This window comes from Mirounga angustirostris, unplaced genomic scaffold (assembly GCF_029215605.1).
Source record: "Mirounga angustirostris isolate CCGP_5_RB_7025 unplaced genomic scaffold, mMirAng1.0.hap1 SCAF_8, whole genome shotgun sequence".
Classification (NCBI taxonomy): Eukaryota; Metazoa; Chordata; class Mammalia; order Carnivora; family Phocidae; genus Mirounga; species Mirounga angustirostris.
The window spans coordinates 43,156,685-43,177,796 of NW_026991716.1; the positions used below are offsets into that span (position 1 = coordinate 43,156,685).

Genomic DNA, 21,112 nt, shown 5'->3' on the forward strand with positions numbered 1-21,112 from the left:
TCCCGTGGAGTAGGGAGCCCCATGCAGGACTCGATCCTGGGACTCCAGGATCATGACCTGAGCCTAAGGCAGACGCTTAACTACTGAGCCACCCAGGCGCCCCAAATAGACATTTTTCTAAAGGAGATATGCAAATGGCTAATGAGCACGTGAGAAGATGTGCAGTATCATTAATTATTAGGGAAATATAAACCAAAACCACAGTGAGCTGCTTCACATTCTCTAGGATGGCTATAATAATAATAAAAATGAAAAATAATAATTGTTGACAAGGATGTGGACAAAATAGACCTTTCATACACTACTGATGAGAATGTAAAATGTTTCAGCTGCTGTGAAAAAGAGTTTGGTAGTTCCTCAAAAAGTTAAACATAGAATTACTATGTGATCCTAGATATATACCCAAAAGATTGGAAAACAGATATTCAAACAAATATTTGTATGTAAATGTTTATAGCATTGTTCGTAATAGCCAAGAGGTTGAAAAAACCCGTATGCCCGTCAACAGATGAATGAGTTGTGCTATATACATATAGTGGATGTTATGTAATCACAAAAAGAATGAAATAATAATACATGCTACATTGAGAATGAGCCTTGAAAACATTACTATTGTGAAATGAGCCAGACACAGAATGTTACATACTATATGAGTCCATGTTTATGACATGCCCAGAATACCAAATCTGTAGAGAGAGAAGGCAGGTTGGTGGTTGCCAAGAGATGGGTAGAGGAGGAAATGGGGAGTAACTGAACAGTGGGAACCAGACTCTTCTTTTGGGATGATGAGTTTTGGAACTTGATAGAGGTGGTGGTTGCAGAACACTGTGAATTTACTAAATGGCACTGAATTGTTCACTTTAAATTGTTAGGTAAATTTCACCTCAATAAAGGTAGATAAAACCTAGTTCCCAAATACATTGCCATCATATATTATATATCAATATACTATTGTTGATTTAGTCATGGCTATACCAGAAATGATGAATCTTAGTTTTATCACCTTTGATTTCTGTGAATATTTAAATGTGTTCTTTTATTTTAGAATAAACTACAGCGTTGAATTGATATCAAGCTTTTAGTTACATATCTGTTAAAAGAAGTATGTTCAATTAATCAGTGAACTTCTATTTAACCTTCAATATTTTTCCTGATATTTTATATAAAACAGCTTTCTTAACATTTTCTAGAGATTTGGTTGACTATTATAAATGATACAGATAGTTCTGTTGGCTTATAGTTAGAATTGGATGGTATTATTATGATGTAATGATATGATGCATTGTTTACTTTGAGGCCATATGAAAGTGGATTTTTGTACAACATGATGACCATGGCTTTAATAGACTTAAGCTATATTTTCAAATGATCCAAGGAAGCTATACATAAATGATGAAACTGAAACAAGGGTAATTTGTATTTTCATTGTTGTTAGATTAAATCTAACTATTTTGAACCAGGGGTTTACCCATGGCTTGTATGTTTGTTCAAGATTCAGTCACCAGTTTCTGATTGATATGAAATCTCATGAAATTATTAGTGGTCCTGTGATAGACATTCTTTACAAAGACCAAGTAAGTTTTGAAAATTACTCAGTATTGCGCTTAAGATAAGTTTCTTATTTTTGCATATATGCGTTAGACACATTTTTGCTGACTGCTATATCATGAATATCTAGTATGTGTGCAACTGTGTCAATTTAAAAAAAAAATCTACTTCGCCCATTCCCCTACCCATTTCCCCTCTGGCAATCCCCAGTTTGTTCTCTGTGTTTAAGAGTCACATGTGTGTGTCAATTTTAATATTTGTCCTTAGTACCTTGAAAGATGAGGAACCAAGTATGTCATTGTGTATAGTACCATGCCTTTTTGATGATAAAATTGTTTTTATTAACATGGCTTAAAATCGTTCCCAGTGTTGTTTATTTCCAGCATATTTTCTTATCTAGTTCATAGAATTCTTTTTTTTTTAAAGATTTTATTTATTCATTTGACAGAGAAACACAGCGAGAGAGGAAACACAAGCAGGGGGAGTGGGAGAGGGAGAAGCAGGCTTCCTGCAGAGCAGGGAGCTCGATGTGGGGCTCAATCCCAGGACCCTGGGATCATGACCTGAGCCAAAGGCAGACGCTCAATGACTGAGCCACCCAGGAGCCCCTAGTTCATAGAATTACTAATGGTGTTAATAAACTGGAAACAATGAAATTGTGTTAATATATTCCGAGTACAATTGTGAGGATTATAAATACAAGCCTGTAATTTTCTCATCTGTGACTAGTCAAGCTAGCCTGTTTTTCTTAACATTGGGTATTTTCCTTTGTCATTGTGATTATTTTTAAATAAGTATGTTAAATGTCACTAGTTTCCTATACTTCAGTCTCAGCAAATGGTCTGGATTTAAGCATAGATAATATTGTCCTCTGCTTAGAGTAAAATCATATGTGATTATATATAGTATACCGCCCCTAAAAACAAAGGATGCTGAGAAGACATTAAGAACTGGGCATTATTTGTTGCTCAGAAGCTTATTAGTGGTCCTCCTTCCCACCAAAGTAAGCTTTTTTAGATATTTAAGCTTATTAAATTATAACTTTTAAACAGTGAACACATACACAGATAATGTCTCTCTCTGTTTCACACATTTTCAGCCTGATGTGAGCTTTAAGAAATAGAAAAACCCAAATAATTGTTAGTAACTTGTTAAATATTTTTAAATAACCAGATGAAAAGTCAGTACTGGAACAGAAACCTTCTAAACCAGCCGCACCACAAGTCCCACCTAAGAAGCCTACTCCACCCACCAAAGCCAATAATTTATTGAGATCTCCTGGAACAGTATACCCAAAGCGACCTGAAAAACCAGTCCCTCCACCACCTCCTATAGCCAGGTAAGTTTTACCTAATTTTAATTTAGGTAATTTTAATTTAGTTAACTTACCTAATTTAGTTTATTGGTTACCTGCCTTTGACATAAATGGCTGTATTGCTTTTCTTTTTTTTACTTTTTTTAAAGATTTTATTTATTTATTTGACAGAGACACAGCGAGAGAGGGAACACAAGCAGGGGGAGTGGGAGAGGGAGAAGCAGGCTTCCCACAGAGCAGGGAGCCCGATGCGAGGCTCGATCCCAGGACCCCGAGATCATGACCTGAGCCAAAGGCAGACGCTTAATGACTGAGCCACCCAGGCACCCCTGTATTGCTTTTCTAAATGTCAAAATAATTTTTAAATTATTTGTTTTCTAGATTTTTTTCTATAGACTATGATTCTCTGTTAAATGATTTATATTCATACTAGGTAAATACACACCTATTAGGCTGTTTTTACGTTTCTGATTTTATTATGTTTAGTGTTATTGTGGAAGGTTTATGTTTATGGAAATAATTTTGTGGAACAGAAAGAAAAATTATTGTGCTATAACATCTTTAGTGTCATTAATTCACAATGTTAAAAAATGGTTATGATTCACATACAAGTGATTTCTGCATATGTTTGATTTTCTCATTTCAGGATTAATGGGGAAATTTCTACCAATTCATCAAAATTTGAAACTGAGCCAGTATCAAAACCAAAGCTAGATTCTGAACAGTTACCACTTAGACCAAAATCAGTAGACCTAGATTCATTTACAGTTAGGAGCTCTAAAGAAACAGGTAAGTTAACATGTAGAAGGGTGGTACATTTAAAAAAAAGTTGCCAATACAGTTTTCAGAAACTATTTAAGAAACTTGTGTATGCATTTTATGTGTGGATAGATAGAGTAGAAATTAATTAAAATTTAAAATCTATGAAGCCAAAATAGAAAAATAAAACTAAAAGAAGATAAATGAGCAAAATACTTGATTCATGTAAGGACTGAGAAATGGGTTAAAAGATCATTTATCATATATTCTGTCCCCTTGTAATGGAATGTCCATACTAAGGCAGATATGAATACATTTTAGTTTTAAAAGTTTAAGAATAAAGAGATAACACAGATTATCAATGCCAGCACTAGATTATATTGAAGATTATTTTTACTTCTCTACTTTATCTCAAGATACTTTTGTTTCTAATTCAGGAAAATACACTTTTTATGTCTCTCTCTCTCTTTGTGTATGTGTATCAGCAGGCTTTACTTCTTTAGTTAAATGTTGTTCCTTAAGTTTTAGGACTGATTTTTCAACTCATCAATCATCTGATTTGTCTCCTGGTCTTTTATACCTCTTAGCTGTAAAATGGAAAACCTGAAACAGAGCAGTTTTGATAAAGGTCTCAATATTAAAAACATAGCACAATCATTACTTTGTAGTAGTGATTATTGTATAGTACCTTGCATTTGGTTTTAGGGTTTTTTTTACATTTTCAAAGCACTTTCTCCTATATATTCTTATTTTATCTTAATAATAACTCTAAAAGACAGACGCTATTTTGCTTCTGAAGAAATTACGCTATAGACACATCAAGTGTCCAAGATGACATAAAGCAGAAGAGAACTTTTTAAGTTCCCTTTATATAAAGTGCTCATGATATTCTTTTAAAAGTTTTAATGTCTTAATATGTTTAGCCTTTGTGTTAACATTTCATATTTACATTCAGACTTAAAGGCCAATTATACTCAGGGTTGTTTTTTTTTTTTGTCACTATATTGTAAGATATGCTACTTACTACCTTTTGAAAACTGTTAGGTGATTTTATTATTTTTCTGAATTGTCATTTTGCCAATACAAAAGCTCTGACCTACACATGGTCTCCTTTAGTTTTTTAATTTGAATGTTTTATAGACCCTTTCATCATATGTTTGGATCCTGCCTGCTCTGGATGAAGCCATATTCATTAATAATTTCTGGAAAATGAGATGTTGATTGTATTTTAGAGACATTCATTCAGTTATATTTAGTGTGTTTTATCTGGTGAAAATTGTTATTTACTGTTAGTGAAATAAAAAAAAATGTTCTTTATAGAAGGTTTTTAAAAAATATCCTTTAGGGGCATCTGGGTGGCTCAGTCGATTAAGCATCTGCCTTCAGCTCAGGTCATGATCTCAGAGTCCTGAGATCGAGCCCCACATTGGGCTCCCTGCTCTTTGGGGAGCCTGCTTCTCCCTCTCCCTCTGCTGCTCCGGCTGCTTGTGCTCTCTCTCTCTCTCAAGTAAATGAAATCTTTAAAAAAAAAAAAAGAAATAACACATGTAATAATGTCAAACTATTGGTGGTTTGTAAAGTTTGATTTTTTTACTCTTTTTGGTCCCAATTTTTACTTTTATCCATATCCATTCTTTACTCGTCATTAAAAAACAAATAGGTCTTATGAAACAGGGTTTGCAAATTCCTAATTTCTGTTTTGTTTTATTTTCTTCAAATGAATAAGGAAGTAATTTAGAGAAGCTGAGACATACGTAAGGACAGAAAACTAACAGCTAACTTCCATACTACTGTCCTTTATTCCTTCCACTATCAGGCAGCCTTTGGTGTACTACACTTAACACCCAGTTAAATTCAGGAAATACACAAAGCATACCACAGAGATAACTGAGAGTTCCATTCCAGACCACTGCAATAAAACAAATATTAAAGTGAGTCAAATGAATTTTTTGGTTTCCCATGCATATAAAAGTTACATTTACACTATACTATATTAAGTGTGCATTAGCATTGTGACTAAAAAAAGTACATACTTTAAAAAATAATTTTATTGCTAAAAAATGGTAACCATCATCTGAACTTTTAGCAAGTCATAATCTTTTTGTTGGTGGAGGGTCTTGCCTTAATGCTGATGGCTGCTGACTGATCAGGGTGGTGGCTTAATGAAGGTTGGGGTGGCTGTGGCAATTTCTAAAATAAGGCAACAGTGAAGTTTGCCACGTCAATTGACTCTTCCTTTCATGAACAGTTTCTTTGTAGCATGTGATACTGTTTGATAACATTTTGCTTACAGTAGCACTTTTTTCTAATTGAAGTCAGTCCTCTCAAACCCTGCCTCTGCTTTATCAACTAAGTTTATCTACTATTCTATATGTTTTATTGTCATTTCAACAATTTTCATAGCATCTTCACCAGGAGTAGTTTCCATCTGAAGAAACAACTTTCTTTGCTCATCTTTAAAGTTTTATCATGAGATTATAGCAATTCAGTCACATCTTCAGTCTCCGCTTCTAATTCTAGTTCTCTTGATATTTCCACCACATCTGCAGTCACTTCCTCCTCTGACGTCTTGAACCCCTCAGAGTAATCCATGAAGGTTGGAATCATCTCCTTCCAAACTCATGTTTGACCTCTCCCATAAATCCCCAGTGTTCTTAATAGCAGCTAGAATCATGAATGCTTTTCAGAAGGTTTTTAATTTACTTTGTTAAAAGCCATCAGAGGAATCATTATCCATGGAAGCTGTAGTGTTATGAAATGTATTCCTTAAATAATAAGACTTGAAAGTCAGAAGAAAGTCACAATTACTCCTTAATCGGGCTACAGAATGGATGTTGTGTTAGCAGGCATGAAAACAAGATTAATCTTGTACACCTCCATCAGAGCTCTTGGGTAACAAGATGCTTTGTCAATGAGCAGTAATACTTTGAAAAGAATCTTCTGAGCAGTAGGTCTCAACAGTGGGATTAAAATATTGAGTAAACCGTGTTGTAAACAGATGTGCTGCTATCCTTTTTTGTTGTTCCATTTATAGAGCACAGATTTAGCATAATTCTTAAGGGTCCTAGGAATTTCAGAATAGTAAATGAGCGTTGACTTTAGCTTTCACTAGCTGCATTAGTCTCTAACAAGAGAGTCAGCCTGTCCTTTAAAGCTTTGAGGCCAGGCATTAGTTTCCCCTCTCTGGCTATGAAAGTCCCAGATGGCATCTTCTTCCGCTCTAAGGCTGTTTCATCTACATTGAAAATCTGTTGTTCAGTGAAGCAACCTTCATTAATTAGCTAGATCTTCTGTATAACTTGCTGTAGCTTCTGTATCAGCACTTAATGCTTTCCCTTGCACTTTTATGTTATGGAGATGACTTCTTTCCTTAAACTCCGTGAACCAACCTCTGCTAGCTTCAGACTTTTTTTTTTTGCAGCTTTCCCACCTCTCTCAGCCTTCACAGAATTGAAGAGAGTTGGGGCCTTGCTCTGGATTAGGCTTTGGCTTAAGGGAATGAATGTTGTGCCTGATTTGATTTTTTTATCCAGACTACTACTGAAACTTTCTCCCGATCAGCTTGTTTGCTTTCTATAATTTGTGTGTTCATTGGAGTAACACTTCTAATTTTCTTCACGATCTTTTCCTTTGCATTCACAATTTGGCTAACTGGCGCAAGAGGCGTAGCTTTTGGCCTATCTCCGTTTTCTGTATGCTTTCCTAACTAAACTTAATCATTTCTAGCTTTTGATTGACAGTGAGATATGTGTGATTTTACTCCATATGTGACAGTGAGATATTTTCATTTTACTCCAACACTTAGAGGCCATTGTAGGGTTACGAATTGCCCCAATTTCAATGTATTGTGTCTGAGAGAATAGGGAGGCTTAAAGAGAGTGAGAGAAATGGGAAGCAGCTTCACTGTGGAGCAGTCAGAACATATACACCACTTACAAATTAAGTTAAACATCTTACATGGGCACAGTTCGTTACAGTTACAATAGTAACATTAAAGATCACTGATCACAGATGACCATAACAAGTATTAGAGTAATGAAGAAGTTTGAAATATTGTGAGAATTACCAAAATGTGACACAAAGATTTGCAGTGCTGTTGGAAAAATAGCATCGATAGACTTGCTCATCGCAGGGTTGCCGTCAACCTTCAATTTGTAAAAATGGAGTTATCTGCAAAGCACAGTAAAATGAGAAATTTTATGTTTGTGTTCATATTACACAGGAAATATATACTGAGCAAGTGTTATATCCCATTACTATTTTAGGCACAAATAATATGCTAAGACAAAAGACCTGACTGCTAAAGCAGCATATAGCTCATGTTCTGAACTTCAACTCAGGTTATTCCTCATTTCCATTTTTTATTGGAATATTATGGTTTTAGTCTTTGTAGTGCAAAAGTGTTTAAACTCTTTTTTTGAGATATTGACACCTTAAAAAAACACTGTGTTCTGCATCAAATACAGCCTCAAATTTGGCATTAGGTTGAGGCATATTTTAATTTATATTTTTGGCACAGTTAGAGGTTTCAAATTTTTAAAATAGCATATGAACCTAGCCCTTTAACATGTTTCAGAAAGTTTAAAATATACATGAAAATCTTCTTAGAACAGTCTTATTATTACACAAAACAATAATTTCAGGTGATGATATAGTAGTAAGTACACTTTGTTATTAAAAATGTGGGTTTTAAATTATTAGCTCATTTATCATTGTCTTGTTTTTGAACTTAAATGATAATTGAATAATCCAATATGTCTATGATACCTACTAGAATACCTGACATGGAAGATGTTATAAAATGTTACTTCCCTTCTTTTCCTTTCCTCTGTTGTTAATCTCATCTTATTCTATTTCTGCTCTTCCTTATAAAATGGGATATAAATTCCTGACAGTACTCTCAGATGTGATTATACTGTATATAAAGCCATTTATAAACTATTTTTAAAATAAATGTCCTTCAGTATATATTCTCATATATAAGATAGTACTATAAATTGAGTAGTTGTTAGAACCATGTTTTAATTTTTTCCCTCTCTTTTTCATTAAAAATTGGTTTAGGATAATCTCACTGCTATTACTGGTTAATTATAAAGTTCACATGGTCTAAATATTTCTAAAATAGTAAGTTCTCTGGGACATGAAATTGGTTTACACATTAGTCTTAAAATACAAGATAGAAGATTTAGTGGTAAATACATATTACATTGAGAAAGCACAGCTGATGAAGTATTTTTAGAGTGTTATTATATTTTATCCTTTTTGACTGTTTTTTATGATAAATTCTTCTTGGGTTAAAAGGAAATTTTAGAGATACATAATATTATTTGATCCCAAAGCATTCATTGTTAAATATTGAAACATTCTTTGTTTTGTTTGATAGTTAATCTATTTTTGTTTGAATTATGTTCTCAGTGTTTATTCATTTATTTTTTCCAGAAAGAGTTTAAGGTGGAATTTTTCTAATAAGATGCTTACCTGTTGAGTGGTAGATACTATAAAAAATGAGTCTATATCTAAACTAGGATACAAAAACAAAACAAAACACACCCAAAAATGTAGAATTTACCTGGAGAATTAAGAGCAGAGATTAAAATTATTATTTTCTTACAATAATTTTCTTGATAATTCTTTTATAGTGTCATATGAGGCATAATTGAAGATTCATTTATGGATTATGTGATTTTAAATGTATAAGTTGTATTTTTATAGTGAGATATTTAAAAATACTATTTGTCATGTTTTTCTTTTATTATGTCATAGAACTAAAATTGTCTCATTTAATTACTATCATATGCTGAAGACTAAAACTTGACTGGAAGGTAGTTTAATTTTAGTTATAACTATATAAATGAGTTGTTAATATATTGATTTATTACTCTGACCTCTAATTTTTTACTAAAACATCCTTTTGAAGCTGTCTTGGTGTTCAGTGAGTAATTTTAAAAAGGCTTCTTTCTACTTATATTGAAATTAATACTAATAATTTTTTCTTTCGAAAGATAAATCTAAAATCTAATACACATCTTATGTGAGTTTAGATAAACTGCAGTAGGTATGCGCTAAACATTGAAATGGTTCTGTTCATTCTACAACTGTTCCTTTTTCCTGCTTTGTAAAATAATTTTTTTGATTTAGTCTTTTTTTCTAGACATTCCTATCCTTGACTTTTCTTTCCAGATTTTGTTTCCTAGCCTGTTTGCCATGTTTCCCTTCTTACGTGTCAGGAAATTATCCTACCTTTCTCCATTTTGGTAAGATGACAATTTATAAAAGAAATCAAAACAATATATTCCATATAAATAGGTGGTGCACATTGATTTTTCTTTGTAATTGTACTAAAAGTGTACATGTTTGTCTGTCTATTCTAACCCTTTTGGTTTTCCATTTGAAAATAAAATGAAATTTATGTTGGAAAAATTTTCCTGATTAAGATATTCTTTCGATAAAAGTTTTTTTTTTAATTGAAAACCATAAAAATCAGTTTATTTTCTACCAAAATTTGATATTTCATTTTGACTTTTTAAAAATTCTGTGTATAGAAATGTAAATGGCTGGCAGAGTGGCAATATAATTGGAAGAGTTAAGTGATTATCATGCCTTTCATGCCATTTGTACAGTATAAATCCACTCTGATTACTCTTAGGTAAATTTTAAATGTGTTCAAATATATCATGATTCCAAAATGTGCACTGTTTTATTTTACTAACCTAATGGCTTACATGGAGGACCTGAGAAAGTTTTAGAATAGTAAAATTATTTGTCTTGATGGTGTAGCCCAAAACTGGACATATGGAAGGCATTTTTACATGAGCATGGTCTATAATTTTATAAATCTACCTTTTATTTATCCTTTCAGTTTCATTTATCTTCATCCCTTCTTATGTTGTTCTGTTTCTTTTTCTTTCTGCAAGTTGCTTAAATATGCATTTGAAAATAATCTTCACAGGCCAAAATTACTGAATTGTACTTTTCAAGGTTTTTTTTTTTTATAGGTTGTCAATGTACATTTCTCAGTGTTAAAAGCAATTTTTAACCCTTCAAACTACAGCATATTTTTAACATCTTTTAAAATACTGATTTTCTTTATGAAATTTTACAAATAAAATGAAATATTTAAAAGTATATTTAAATTCAAGGTCTTTCACATTATATAATGTATTTTCCATTAAAGCCACTGTCTCTTATTATGGTTTGTTATATTTTATAATTATAAACAATTATCAAAAGACTCAAGACCAAAATTAAACTGAGCACATTTGATTGCCTGTTGTGATGTATTAGCCTGGTAAGCAGATGACGAGATATAAGATAGAATACACAAAGTAATCCCACAATGGGAGGATGGAAAAGAATTAACAGAGGTCAACAAATACTTAAATTTGTTATAAAACACATATTGCCAAACAATGATACCTTTTCTTATGTCTTTGTGCCCTTTTACTCTTAACATTTTTTTCTAAATTGATTACTTTGAATATGAAAATTGATAAATAAGCTTTGAGGGCAGTAATAATAATTATCTTTAGATGTCTTTTAAGAAATAACATCACTGAGTTTGGATATCTAAATACTTGACAAATCATTATAAACATCTAAGCAATGGGAATGTGCAGAATTAATTCTGTATTTGGAAGACTAAACCAAAGATATCTGCTGCCATATCAAGTATCTCAACTGTGATTAATATCCCTAGTTTGGAATTTGGGCTAAAAGAAGATAATATTGACAATGGAAGTGTCTGGAGTTATCCTTAGGATTCTCGTATCACTTACAGATTCCTAGGTTTCAAAATTAAAAATCACCTCTTTCAGCAAGGTTTTCTGGATCATCTAGAAAAAGAGAAGGTATTATATGCCATTGTTTCAAAGATACAAATTACATGGATAGGTTTAAAGAAACCCAAGTCATTGGATCAAAGGTCAACCAGCCTTTGATAGTGGTAAAACAAGTGAATGATCTTTGTAGCATTTTTCCTTGATAATCCTGTTTGCCTTAGATTTATAACTGTCTTATAGTTCCCAAACATGCTGATGTCTAAGCAAAAGTGCAGTGAACTATTAACAGTTTGAGTCCCAGCTACAAAACAGTGTTTGTATACACACACTCAACATATATAAAGATCCATTAAATTATACTTTCACCTCACAGTTGGAAAGCATCAGGGTCCCACATACAGTTGAGTTCTTAAAATTTGAATATTAGGATACTACTTTAAATTTAAAACATTTTATGTGTTAATTTTCGGATATATTGTAATTAATTATGAGTTGAAGAAGTAGATCATCTGTTTTTACAAGCAAGAACTTAAGATGACAGTTTTTTTTATCATACTGTAATTTTTGGTTCAGATTTGTATTTTTCAATGAGAACTTATTGAGGTCTAACTTAGAAACATGAACTTTCTATTGTTAGTAAAGTCTTATGCTATAAAATGTATCAGGTAAAGATTAGGATGTTTGTTTTTAAGGGTGAGTGTTGTTTTCCAAATGCATATGAAAAGCACAGGTTAACTTGTGAGTCCTAGTGGTACTTTTTAATGTATAATTTGTTAGAAATCCAGAAACGTTCTTTTTTATCTTTTAAAATGTACGGTTATCTCTTAGTAGATATATTTAATTTTATTCTCCAGATCTTGTAAATTTTGATGACATAGCTTCCTCAGAAAACTTGCTACATCTCACTGCAAATAGACCGAAGATGCCTGGAAGAAGGTTGCCGGGCCGCTTCAATGGTGGACATTCTGTGAGTTACACTTACTGTTCTAAAACACAGAGAATTTAGCAAATCCAGAGTCCTTCTAAAGATAGGATCAAGGGAGGATTTGTAACTCCACCAGTTTAAAAATCAGGAAGATAGTTATTATACTCAAGTGGCAAATGGTTGGTTGTATTTAGGGAGATATGGGGTCATGTTCATTTCAAAGAGGCTTGCAATGGAAGGTTACAGAATCAGGAATAGAGAGCTATCCTGAGACCGTAACCACAAAGCACATGTAATCAAAAGGGGTCAGGGTACCCATGTAATCTACCCATCTCACAACAATAATTAGAATTGAGTGGTACATACTCACCTTAGGAAAGAATGAGAACGTTCTTTTCCTCTGAAATAGTGGGGTTTTTTTGTAGTACTAATGCTGGTATCTAAATGTGTAGCTTCTTTTTATGTTTTCTATACATTGCCTGGAATGCTGGTAGTATTTTATTTTCTGATATATTGTAATAGCTCTTGAGCACTATGGTGCTTTTAAATTACCGAAGTAAAGAAAATTTTTGTTGCCAAGAGGCAGGCTATTTTTATTTTCCAGATACGCAAGTGTGTTATTCAGCTTGAAATTATGTAATATCCTGTTAACAATAATGGAATATCTGGAACAGTAGGTGCTGAAAACAGTGATAAAAGTTACTTAGTTTATCATCCAAATGTTTATTGCCTTTTCCTTCTTTGGTATTTTCTGTTTCTTGATTTTAAAAAATATTCAGCCAACTCAAAGCCCAGAAAAAATCTTGAAGTTACCAAAAGAAGAAGATGGTGCCAACTTAAAGCCATCTGAATTTAAAAAGGATTCATGCTATTCTCCAAAGGTGAGGGGCATTGTGGCCTAAGATTTGTATAATTTGTAGGATTCTTTGTGAACACTAAAATTGTGGAATTTAAAGTGTCTTCTAATTATTTCTTCTGCCAAGAAATAAAAAAATTCTTGCTAAAAAATTGAGTTACTAAAGTCACACTGTCCTCTGTAGGTCATTTTTTAAAAGAGCTTATTTTAAATGAGTAGTATAAATGTTACACATTTCATATTTTTTAAGGCATAGATCTATCCATCTGTTTCATTTTCCCATTAAACATACACTCTTTAGGCCAGAAGCCATCATTTGTTTACTTCTAACCTAGTGTGGTGCACTGAATATATACTGGAATGAATGGTAGTATACATGGATTCTTCTATTTATTACATAGTGTTAAGACTCTTCTAAACTCGGGGCGCCTGGGTGGCTCAGTCGTTAAGCGTCTCCCTTCGGCTCAGGTCATGATCCCAGAGTCCTGGGATTGAGCCCCACTTCAGGTCTCTCTGCTCCGCGGGAGGCCTGCTTCTCCCTCTCCTACTCCCCCTGCTTGTGTTCCCTCTCTCTCTGTGTCTCTCTTTGTCAAATAAATAAATAAAAATCTAAAAAAAAAAAACAAAACTCTTCTAAACTCTTGCATTTTTATTTAAGATAGTATTATCACAACCTATACACATCTTCTATTTAAGAAATTCGTGTTTCCTCCTCAAATTTATTCATTCCTCCTCAAATTCATTCCAAGCAGCATTTGGCTGCTCTTCCAGTTTATCAGATACACTGTCTGATTCTCTCAACTTGTCAACAGTCGATTGAAATTTTACTTCCTGTTATTTTAGTGAAAATAGTAAAAAGGGCATCAGGCCATGGATTCATTTTAATGCCTCTTCCACAGACTTATTCAGTTCTTCATAATTACTTTTAAGTGAAATTCTTTGGATATTTTAAATAATGACTATTTAAAGTGGAGGATCAAAGCAGCACCTTAATAATGCTGATATATTCTTGCCTCTAGATGCTCCACTCGGCAAACCATTCATTCATAAGATAAATCTAATAGGTTTTTCTTTTCTTTTCCACTCTTTAAAAATTATTATTAGTAAATCTTTTGACATTTCTCACATAAACTCCTAGTGATTACAAGTTTATTCTTTGGTTGGTTGGTGGTTTTACTAGTGAATATCAAACTGCTTTTTGAATTTCCAAAGTTACCATTTATCTTGAATTATTATTTTAATTATTTACCTCCTTGCTATAAAATTTTTTGAACTTAAACATAAATATAAATACAAATTAAGAAAATTTTCTGTTATGTTTTCAGCCATCTGTGTACCTTTCAACACCTTCAAGTGCTTCTAAACCAAATACGGCTGCTTTTTTAAGTCCATTAGAAATCAAAGCTAAAGTAGAATCAGATGATGGGAAAAAAAATCCCCTGGATGAACTTAGAGCTCAGATTATTGAATTGCTCTGCATTGTAGAAGCGCTGAAAAAGGATCATGGGTAAGTAGCCCTTGTTTTCCTCTTTGAAAACTACTTAACACATATGTAAAGAATTATTTGAAATTCTATCAAGTAGAAATGTAATCTGCCAAATTTTTGGTATAAGCAAGTATGTTTCCAAAGAAGTTTTCATTAATAGTGCTTCTCTCCTTTCTGCAAAAAACTTGAATTAGGAAACTTGTTCTCATAGGCTTATTATGGAAAAGGTATATATGTACCCATAATTCAAGGGTAGAAATCTTCTGGTCAAACACATGGGTTAATTAGTCTTAAAAATATTAGGAAAAGTTATATTGTATTTCGGATCTGGACTGTATATGTATATTTACTTTTCAGAGGGACTGGATCACTGTCTCTGTTAGAGTTGAGATTGGTATGTAAATAAAACCAAGGGGTTGGGAATAGGTGATCTTTAAAGCCATTCTCTTAATTCTGAAACTTTTCAATAATAGTATATGGTGAGATCCTAAGTGAAACTTACGGACTTTTTAGAGTGAAAACAAATGTAAAAGGTCACCTACTATAGCTCCCCTCTTTTCTGTTAACTGAAGAAGTAAAGGTTCAGAGAGGTAAAGCTATTTATCTAAGATTATACAGTTCTTAGAAGGCAGAGCTAGAATTGAAATCATATTTTCTGTTGGTTTAGAGATATTTTTCTAGAACCGTTATTATTTGAGCTTTAGAACTTGTTAACATTAAAAATAAATAAATATAAAAATAAAACTTGTTAACATTTTAAACATAGTTCTACAAAGGCCCAGTAGGTAAAACAGGTCAAAGATGAGCTAATCTAACTGAACCAAGGGTGAGGGTTGGTTCAGGTGCTCTTCCCCTATCTCATCTTCCCCTGTAGCTTCTAAAAGTATTTGATGGTATATGGAATCTGGTATAAAAGTCATTGCCTCGGAGCTGAATTTACCATTTCTCCCCCAGTTCTCAGTTGGCTCTGGATTCTTTATTAAAAATGATATTGAGGGGTGCCTGGGTGGCTCAATTGGTAAGGTGTCCAAAACTCTTGGTTTCAGCTAAGGTCATGATCTCCTGGGTCATGAGATCAAGCTCCACGTCTGGCTCCACACTCACTGGGGCGTCTGCTTGAGATTCTCTCGTTCCCCTCCTCCCCACCATGTGCGTTCTCTCTCTCTCTCTCTCTCAAATAAGTAAATCTTAAAAAAAAAAAAAAGATACTGAGATTAACAGTTGATATATTTGTAGCTGCAGAGCACTTTTACAAACGTCTCTTAGGTAGAACCAAAAAATTTATCTTGAGTGACTACTTAAAAAATATATTTGCATATATAGAGAGAGAGAAAGAAGAGGGAGAGAGAGAGTGTTTTTAATTTGATACATGATGGGTCTTTTCTTTACTCTTCAGTTTATCTGTCTGAATCCTGCGGAAATTTTTTACAGATTCCGCAATGAACACATTATAAACTGTAAGTTCATTCATCTAGGAAGTATTTATTGAACACCATCCATGCGTAAGTTAGAGAACTCTCCTAATTTGTTGATTTTGACATTTACATTTTTGATACCAAGTCTGCTAAATTTAATGAACTGATAATTACATTTACAAATTGCCTGTAGGTGTTCTTAAAGTAGCTGTAGGTTGAATAAAATATTTATGACGTATATATTTTAAAACATATATCAGATATTTTAGAAATCTTTCCAAAGGGTGTTTTCAAAGTTATTTCCTATGGGAAAATGAAATGGATGGCAGATTTTTTAATCTGAAAAATAAGAGCATCAGAGGAGAATGGATAAAACACATACTGGTATGTTGATACAACAAAATGCTATACAGTGTACAGCAAGAAAAAATAAATGGATTGTGGCTATATGTGTCAACATGAATCAGTCTGAAAAAAGAGGGTGGGGAAAGCAAGTCAGAGACATGCATATAGTATTATTTCATTTACATGAAGTTTGAAAAGCATATAAAATCTAACAGTAAGTGTGTTGTTTCAAGATATATTTGTATATGTGGTAGAAAAGAAAAGAAATAAAGACTATAGAACTTTTCCTGTGAAGGAGAGGCGGCAAATAGGATTGCCGGTCACTCTGGGTATCAGAGGTACTGGTAATAATAATTTATTTCTTGAGCTGACTTGGAATTCTTAGGTTTTTTAATAATTTTATCTTTAAAGATTTTTTTTTTTTAAATTTATTTGAGAGAGAGAGAATGAGAGAGAGCAAGCACAAGAGAGGGGGGAGGGTCAGAGGGAGAAGCAGACTCCCTGCCGAGCAGGGAGCCCGATGCGGGACTCGATCCCAGGACTCCAGGATCATGACCTGAGCCGAAGGCAGTCGCTTAACCAACTGAGCCACCCAGGCGCCCAATAATTTTATCTTTATAGCTTACAAATACATAGTCTTTATGCATTCAGTATTAGAATCTAAAATGTTTGGAACAAATCATTTAAAAAATTGAAGGTTATTGACATGGAATGATTGACAGAAATATATTAGTAATCCATTTCTTTAGTTGAAAAGTTATAGAACAAGATATATAGTTTGATCTATTCCTGTAAAAAGAAAACAATGTTACATAAAAATTTTATATTCACAAATGTGTTTTTAAAAATAAAAATGTGATAAACAGCGGGATAAATATTTTTAGGAATAGATCCTCATTTAAATATAATTTAAATGTATAATAAACTCAATAGAATAATTAGAAAATGGAAGCATTATTTAATTTAATGGTAACATTTTAGAAATAGAAAGTTAATATTTTAGCACATTTTCTATCATGTACCAAAATAAACTCTAGATAAATTAAGTATTTAAATTATAATTTAAATTGAAACAGTAGGACATTTATTCTCAATATAGAGAAATAGTTTTATAATCATTAAAACCGCAGAAGAAACTAGTTTTGAAACTATAGAATTTAAAAGTTCCTTTCTGGGGCGCCCGGGTGGCTCAGTCGGTTAAGCGGCTGCCTTTGGCTCAGGTCATGATCCCAGGGTCCTGGGATCGAGCCCTGCATCGGGCTCCCTACTCGGCGGGGAGCCTGCTTCTCCCTCTCCCACTCCCCCCCTACTTGTGTTCCCTCTCTCGCTGTCTCTCTCTCTGTCAAATAAATAAATAAAATCTTTAAAAAAAATAAAAATAAAAAATAAAAGTTCCTTTCTTTCTCATATAGTCTTTCTTCCTGATCATTTTCATGCATTTTTCAAGCTATTATTTCTAGAATACTTTTTTTTTTTTTAAGATTTTATTTATTTATTTGACAGAGCAAGAGAGGGAACACAAGCAGGGGGAGTGGGAGAGGGAGAAGCAGGCTTCCCACAGAGCAGGGAGCCCGATGCGGGGCTCGATCCCAGGACCCTGGGATCATGACCTGAGCCAAAGGCAGCCGCTTAACCGACTGAGCCACCCGGGCGCCCCTCTATGATACTCTTGAAGTGAATTTTCCTAGCATATGTCAGAAAGCTGTGAAAATGTCCCTACTTTTTGATTTAGAAATTTGATATGCTGGTATATTCATGATGTTAAATAAAATTCCTATTCTTTCCATCTCCCCCCAAAAAGCAATAACCAGAAAACCTGGATATTTGAGTGTCAAGCAACAATTATCAGAAATATGATAATTTTAGCAGCCTGGAAATATTTTAAAATACTTTGTGAAAAGACACAATATGGAATATATACTTAGAGCTGTGGAGGGAAGATGACTATATAAAAAAAGACGAGGACACAGAAAAATGCAAACATGAGTTAAGGAGGATGGATTGTTGGCTAAAGTTTGTTTATTGGTCCAGTAATTTTATTTTATTTATTTATTTTTTTAACGATTTTATTTATTTGAGAGAGAGAGAGAGAGAGCACGAGAGGGGGGAGGGCCGGCCAGAGGGAGAAGCAGACTCCCCGCTGGGCAGGGAGCCTGACGTGGGGCTGGATCCCAGGACCCTGGGATAATGACCTGAGCTGAAGGCAGACACTTAACTGACTGAGCCACCCAGGTGCCCCTGGTTTGGTAATTTTAATGTAATATTTAATTTTAAAAAATAGAGAAAGAGAAATGTGAAGTCCAGATAACCCTGTTAAATAATTTGCCTTGTACTGTGACATGTTTTGACATTACCAAATTGCTTGGGCTTTAGAGTGTCCAGCCTGGAAAATGCATGATAACTGAATATGGAAAATTCTTCTAAAGGCCAATTATTATTTCTTTATTTTATCATGAGCTGCTTTCTCTATTCACTTAAATTCTTTATCACAGATAGGTTTGCCATGGTATTGCTGAGGTTTTTTTTAACTGTTGTATTGAACCATTCCATTAGTGAATTTGAAATTTTTCTTGATCAATATGGCTATTTTCTTTAAAACGTTTTCCTCTTGTTCTGGTATGTCAGGTAACAGAGATCCTGTTAACATTAGTCAAATATATTGTTTAAATGAAAGACTTAACAGTAATGAATAGTTTGTTTTTAGGAAAGAACTGGAAAAACTACGAAAGGATTTGGAAGAGGAGAAGGCAATGAGAAGTAATCTAGAGGTAATTCATTTCTCTTAACATTGAGATTGTAGTCAGCATAAACTAGGTGTTTTTTCCCATCTCTGCTAGGTGATTGGGTTCACTACAAATTATGCTATCCTACTTAAGTTGGACACTCCCTGCCGCTTGATAGCCATTTAACTAACCTTTTGTTGACTCCTTGTCACATTCCATTCATTCATGCAGCAAATATTTTTGAGCACTAGCTCTCAGGCAATGTGTGAGAGGCATAAGGTATACATTCATAAATAAAACAAACATGGTTCTGGCCTTGTAAGAGTGTGTAGTTCTAGATCTTTTGCATTCTTGCTTTCTTGAACTATTTCTCTTTTTTTCCCACAGTTAAACTTTTTTCTTTTTAATTTTTTGTTTTTGGCCTGGAGGCAAGGGTGGTGGGGGTGAGGGTGGTAATGGGATGACTATAGATTTGTTGACTTGATGTCTCACTGAGCATTTACTTCATAACTATAAAGTCATCATCTTCACTCTTTGCTGATGACTACAATTTCACTTATTTTCCTTAACTTTTTTTCCATCTGCTCCATCCACGCTTACTTTGGTCTTCATTTGTATTCTTATTTTCTGCATATTTCAGAGAAAGTGTACTCTGCCTTTTTTCAGAAGCTCTTCCCATTCTGTACTTAAGTATTTCATATGCTTCCCTATTTTTACCTTGCCTTGTTGCTTACCCTATTTCTCTTGTTAGCATTGTGAAACAGAAAGAACATGGGAATGGAAAAACAAAACAAAACAACAACCAAAGAAGATCTTGAGCCCCTCTTCTGACTTATACTGGTGACTTTCAGCTCTAAACTATGTGTCAGTTAGGCTTGGCACCTCCTGTACATTATCTCAGTGGACACACATAACAACTTGTAAGGATTATTGTTCCTATTTTAAGGATGAGGAAACAAGGGTTTAGGGTGATTAAATCAGCAGTTGGGCTGAAATTTTTAACAGAAACAACCAGACTTCAGAAACTTTGCTCTCAGGGATTAAGTTATACTCTTTGAATTTGAACTTGAGGAAGTCACTTAGCTGCCTTTTAGTTTTAGTTGTTGAGATAATATATATGAAGGTCTTTGGTAAATTATCAAAACTCCATTTTCACTCTTACATCTGATGTATCCCTTTTATTGTCACTTGCCCTTTTTCCATGAAAATACTCAGTTTTTCCCCTATTTCAAAAAATCAAAGCCCTCTTTCAGGTCCAGCTGCCCTCTTAATCTGTAGTTTTCACTTTTCATTTTGCATTTCATTTGCTGCAAAATAAACAACCAAAAAAAAGTGTACGTTTGTGGTCTCTAATTCTTCACCTTTAATTCAGTCATTAACAACTCTTACATTTTAGGTTTACTGAAGGCAACTCCAGTGTCTCCAGTTTCTACAGCATTTCACATTTTTAAATCTGTTGCCACTTTTTCTGTCATGGTTTATGTGATCCTGCATTCTTTTGTTTCAGTCCACTTCTCAGCCTCCTCTTCTTTTCTCTAAGTGAAATGTTCCTTCAGAGCTGTCCTTGGCCCTCCTCTCAGCATCTCCTCACTCTTTTCCTACCTGTGCCCTCAAGCATCGTGATTAGCTCTCGTGCTTCTCCCATCTGAATCTAATTCTCTTTTCCCAGCTTCTCTCCTGTTTCCAGCTGCTTGTCTCTCTGGTTGTTCTGCTGTGATCTTAGAACTAGCATGTACCCTTTTACGTTTATCATCTTCCTTTCCTGCTTTTCCGATTTTCTGTTCTGTTGATCATTTCATTGCCTTTCAAGTCTTACAGACATAGTACTTCCAGTCTAGTTGCATTCACATTCAGGCCAGTTAGCTTTACTCCCTCACCTTTATCACCTTGTTCCTAGTATTTCTGTCCTTTTCCCATGCTCTTTATCTTCTCTTTAGCTGTTTAAGCTTCTCTCATTCTTAT

The 21,112-nt window shown here is 33.7% G+C and overlaps 1 protein-coding gene across 2 annotated transcripts in view; it reads left to right on the forward strand.

Annotated features, from left to right (window-relative positions):
- Positions 1-21,112, forward strand: part of CD2AP (CD2 associated protein) — a 132,740-nt gene that overhangs the window by 106,240 nt on the left and 5,388 nt on the right. Inside the window, exons 12-17 of one of the 2 annotated variants that reach the window (XM_054505401.2) lie at positions 2,722-2,887; positions 3,510-3,652; positions 12,255-12,367; positions 13,105-13,206; positions 14,507-14,688; positions 19,121-19,195. In XM_054505401.2, the coding sequence (XP_054361376.1) occupies positions 2,722-2,887; positions 3,510-3,652; positions 12,255-12,367; positions 13,105-13,206; positions 14,507-14,688; positions 19,121-19,181 (767 nt within the window). In that variant the 3' untranslated portion in view covers positions 19,182-19,195. The remainder of the gene's footprint in view (positions 1-2,721; positions 2,888-3,509; positions 3,653-12,254; positions 12,368-13,104; positions 13,207-14,506; positions 14,689-19,120; positions 19,196-21,112) is intronic. The other variant, XM_045866998.3, reaches the window with a different exon arrangement.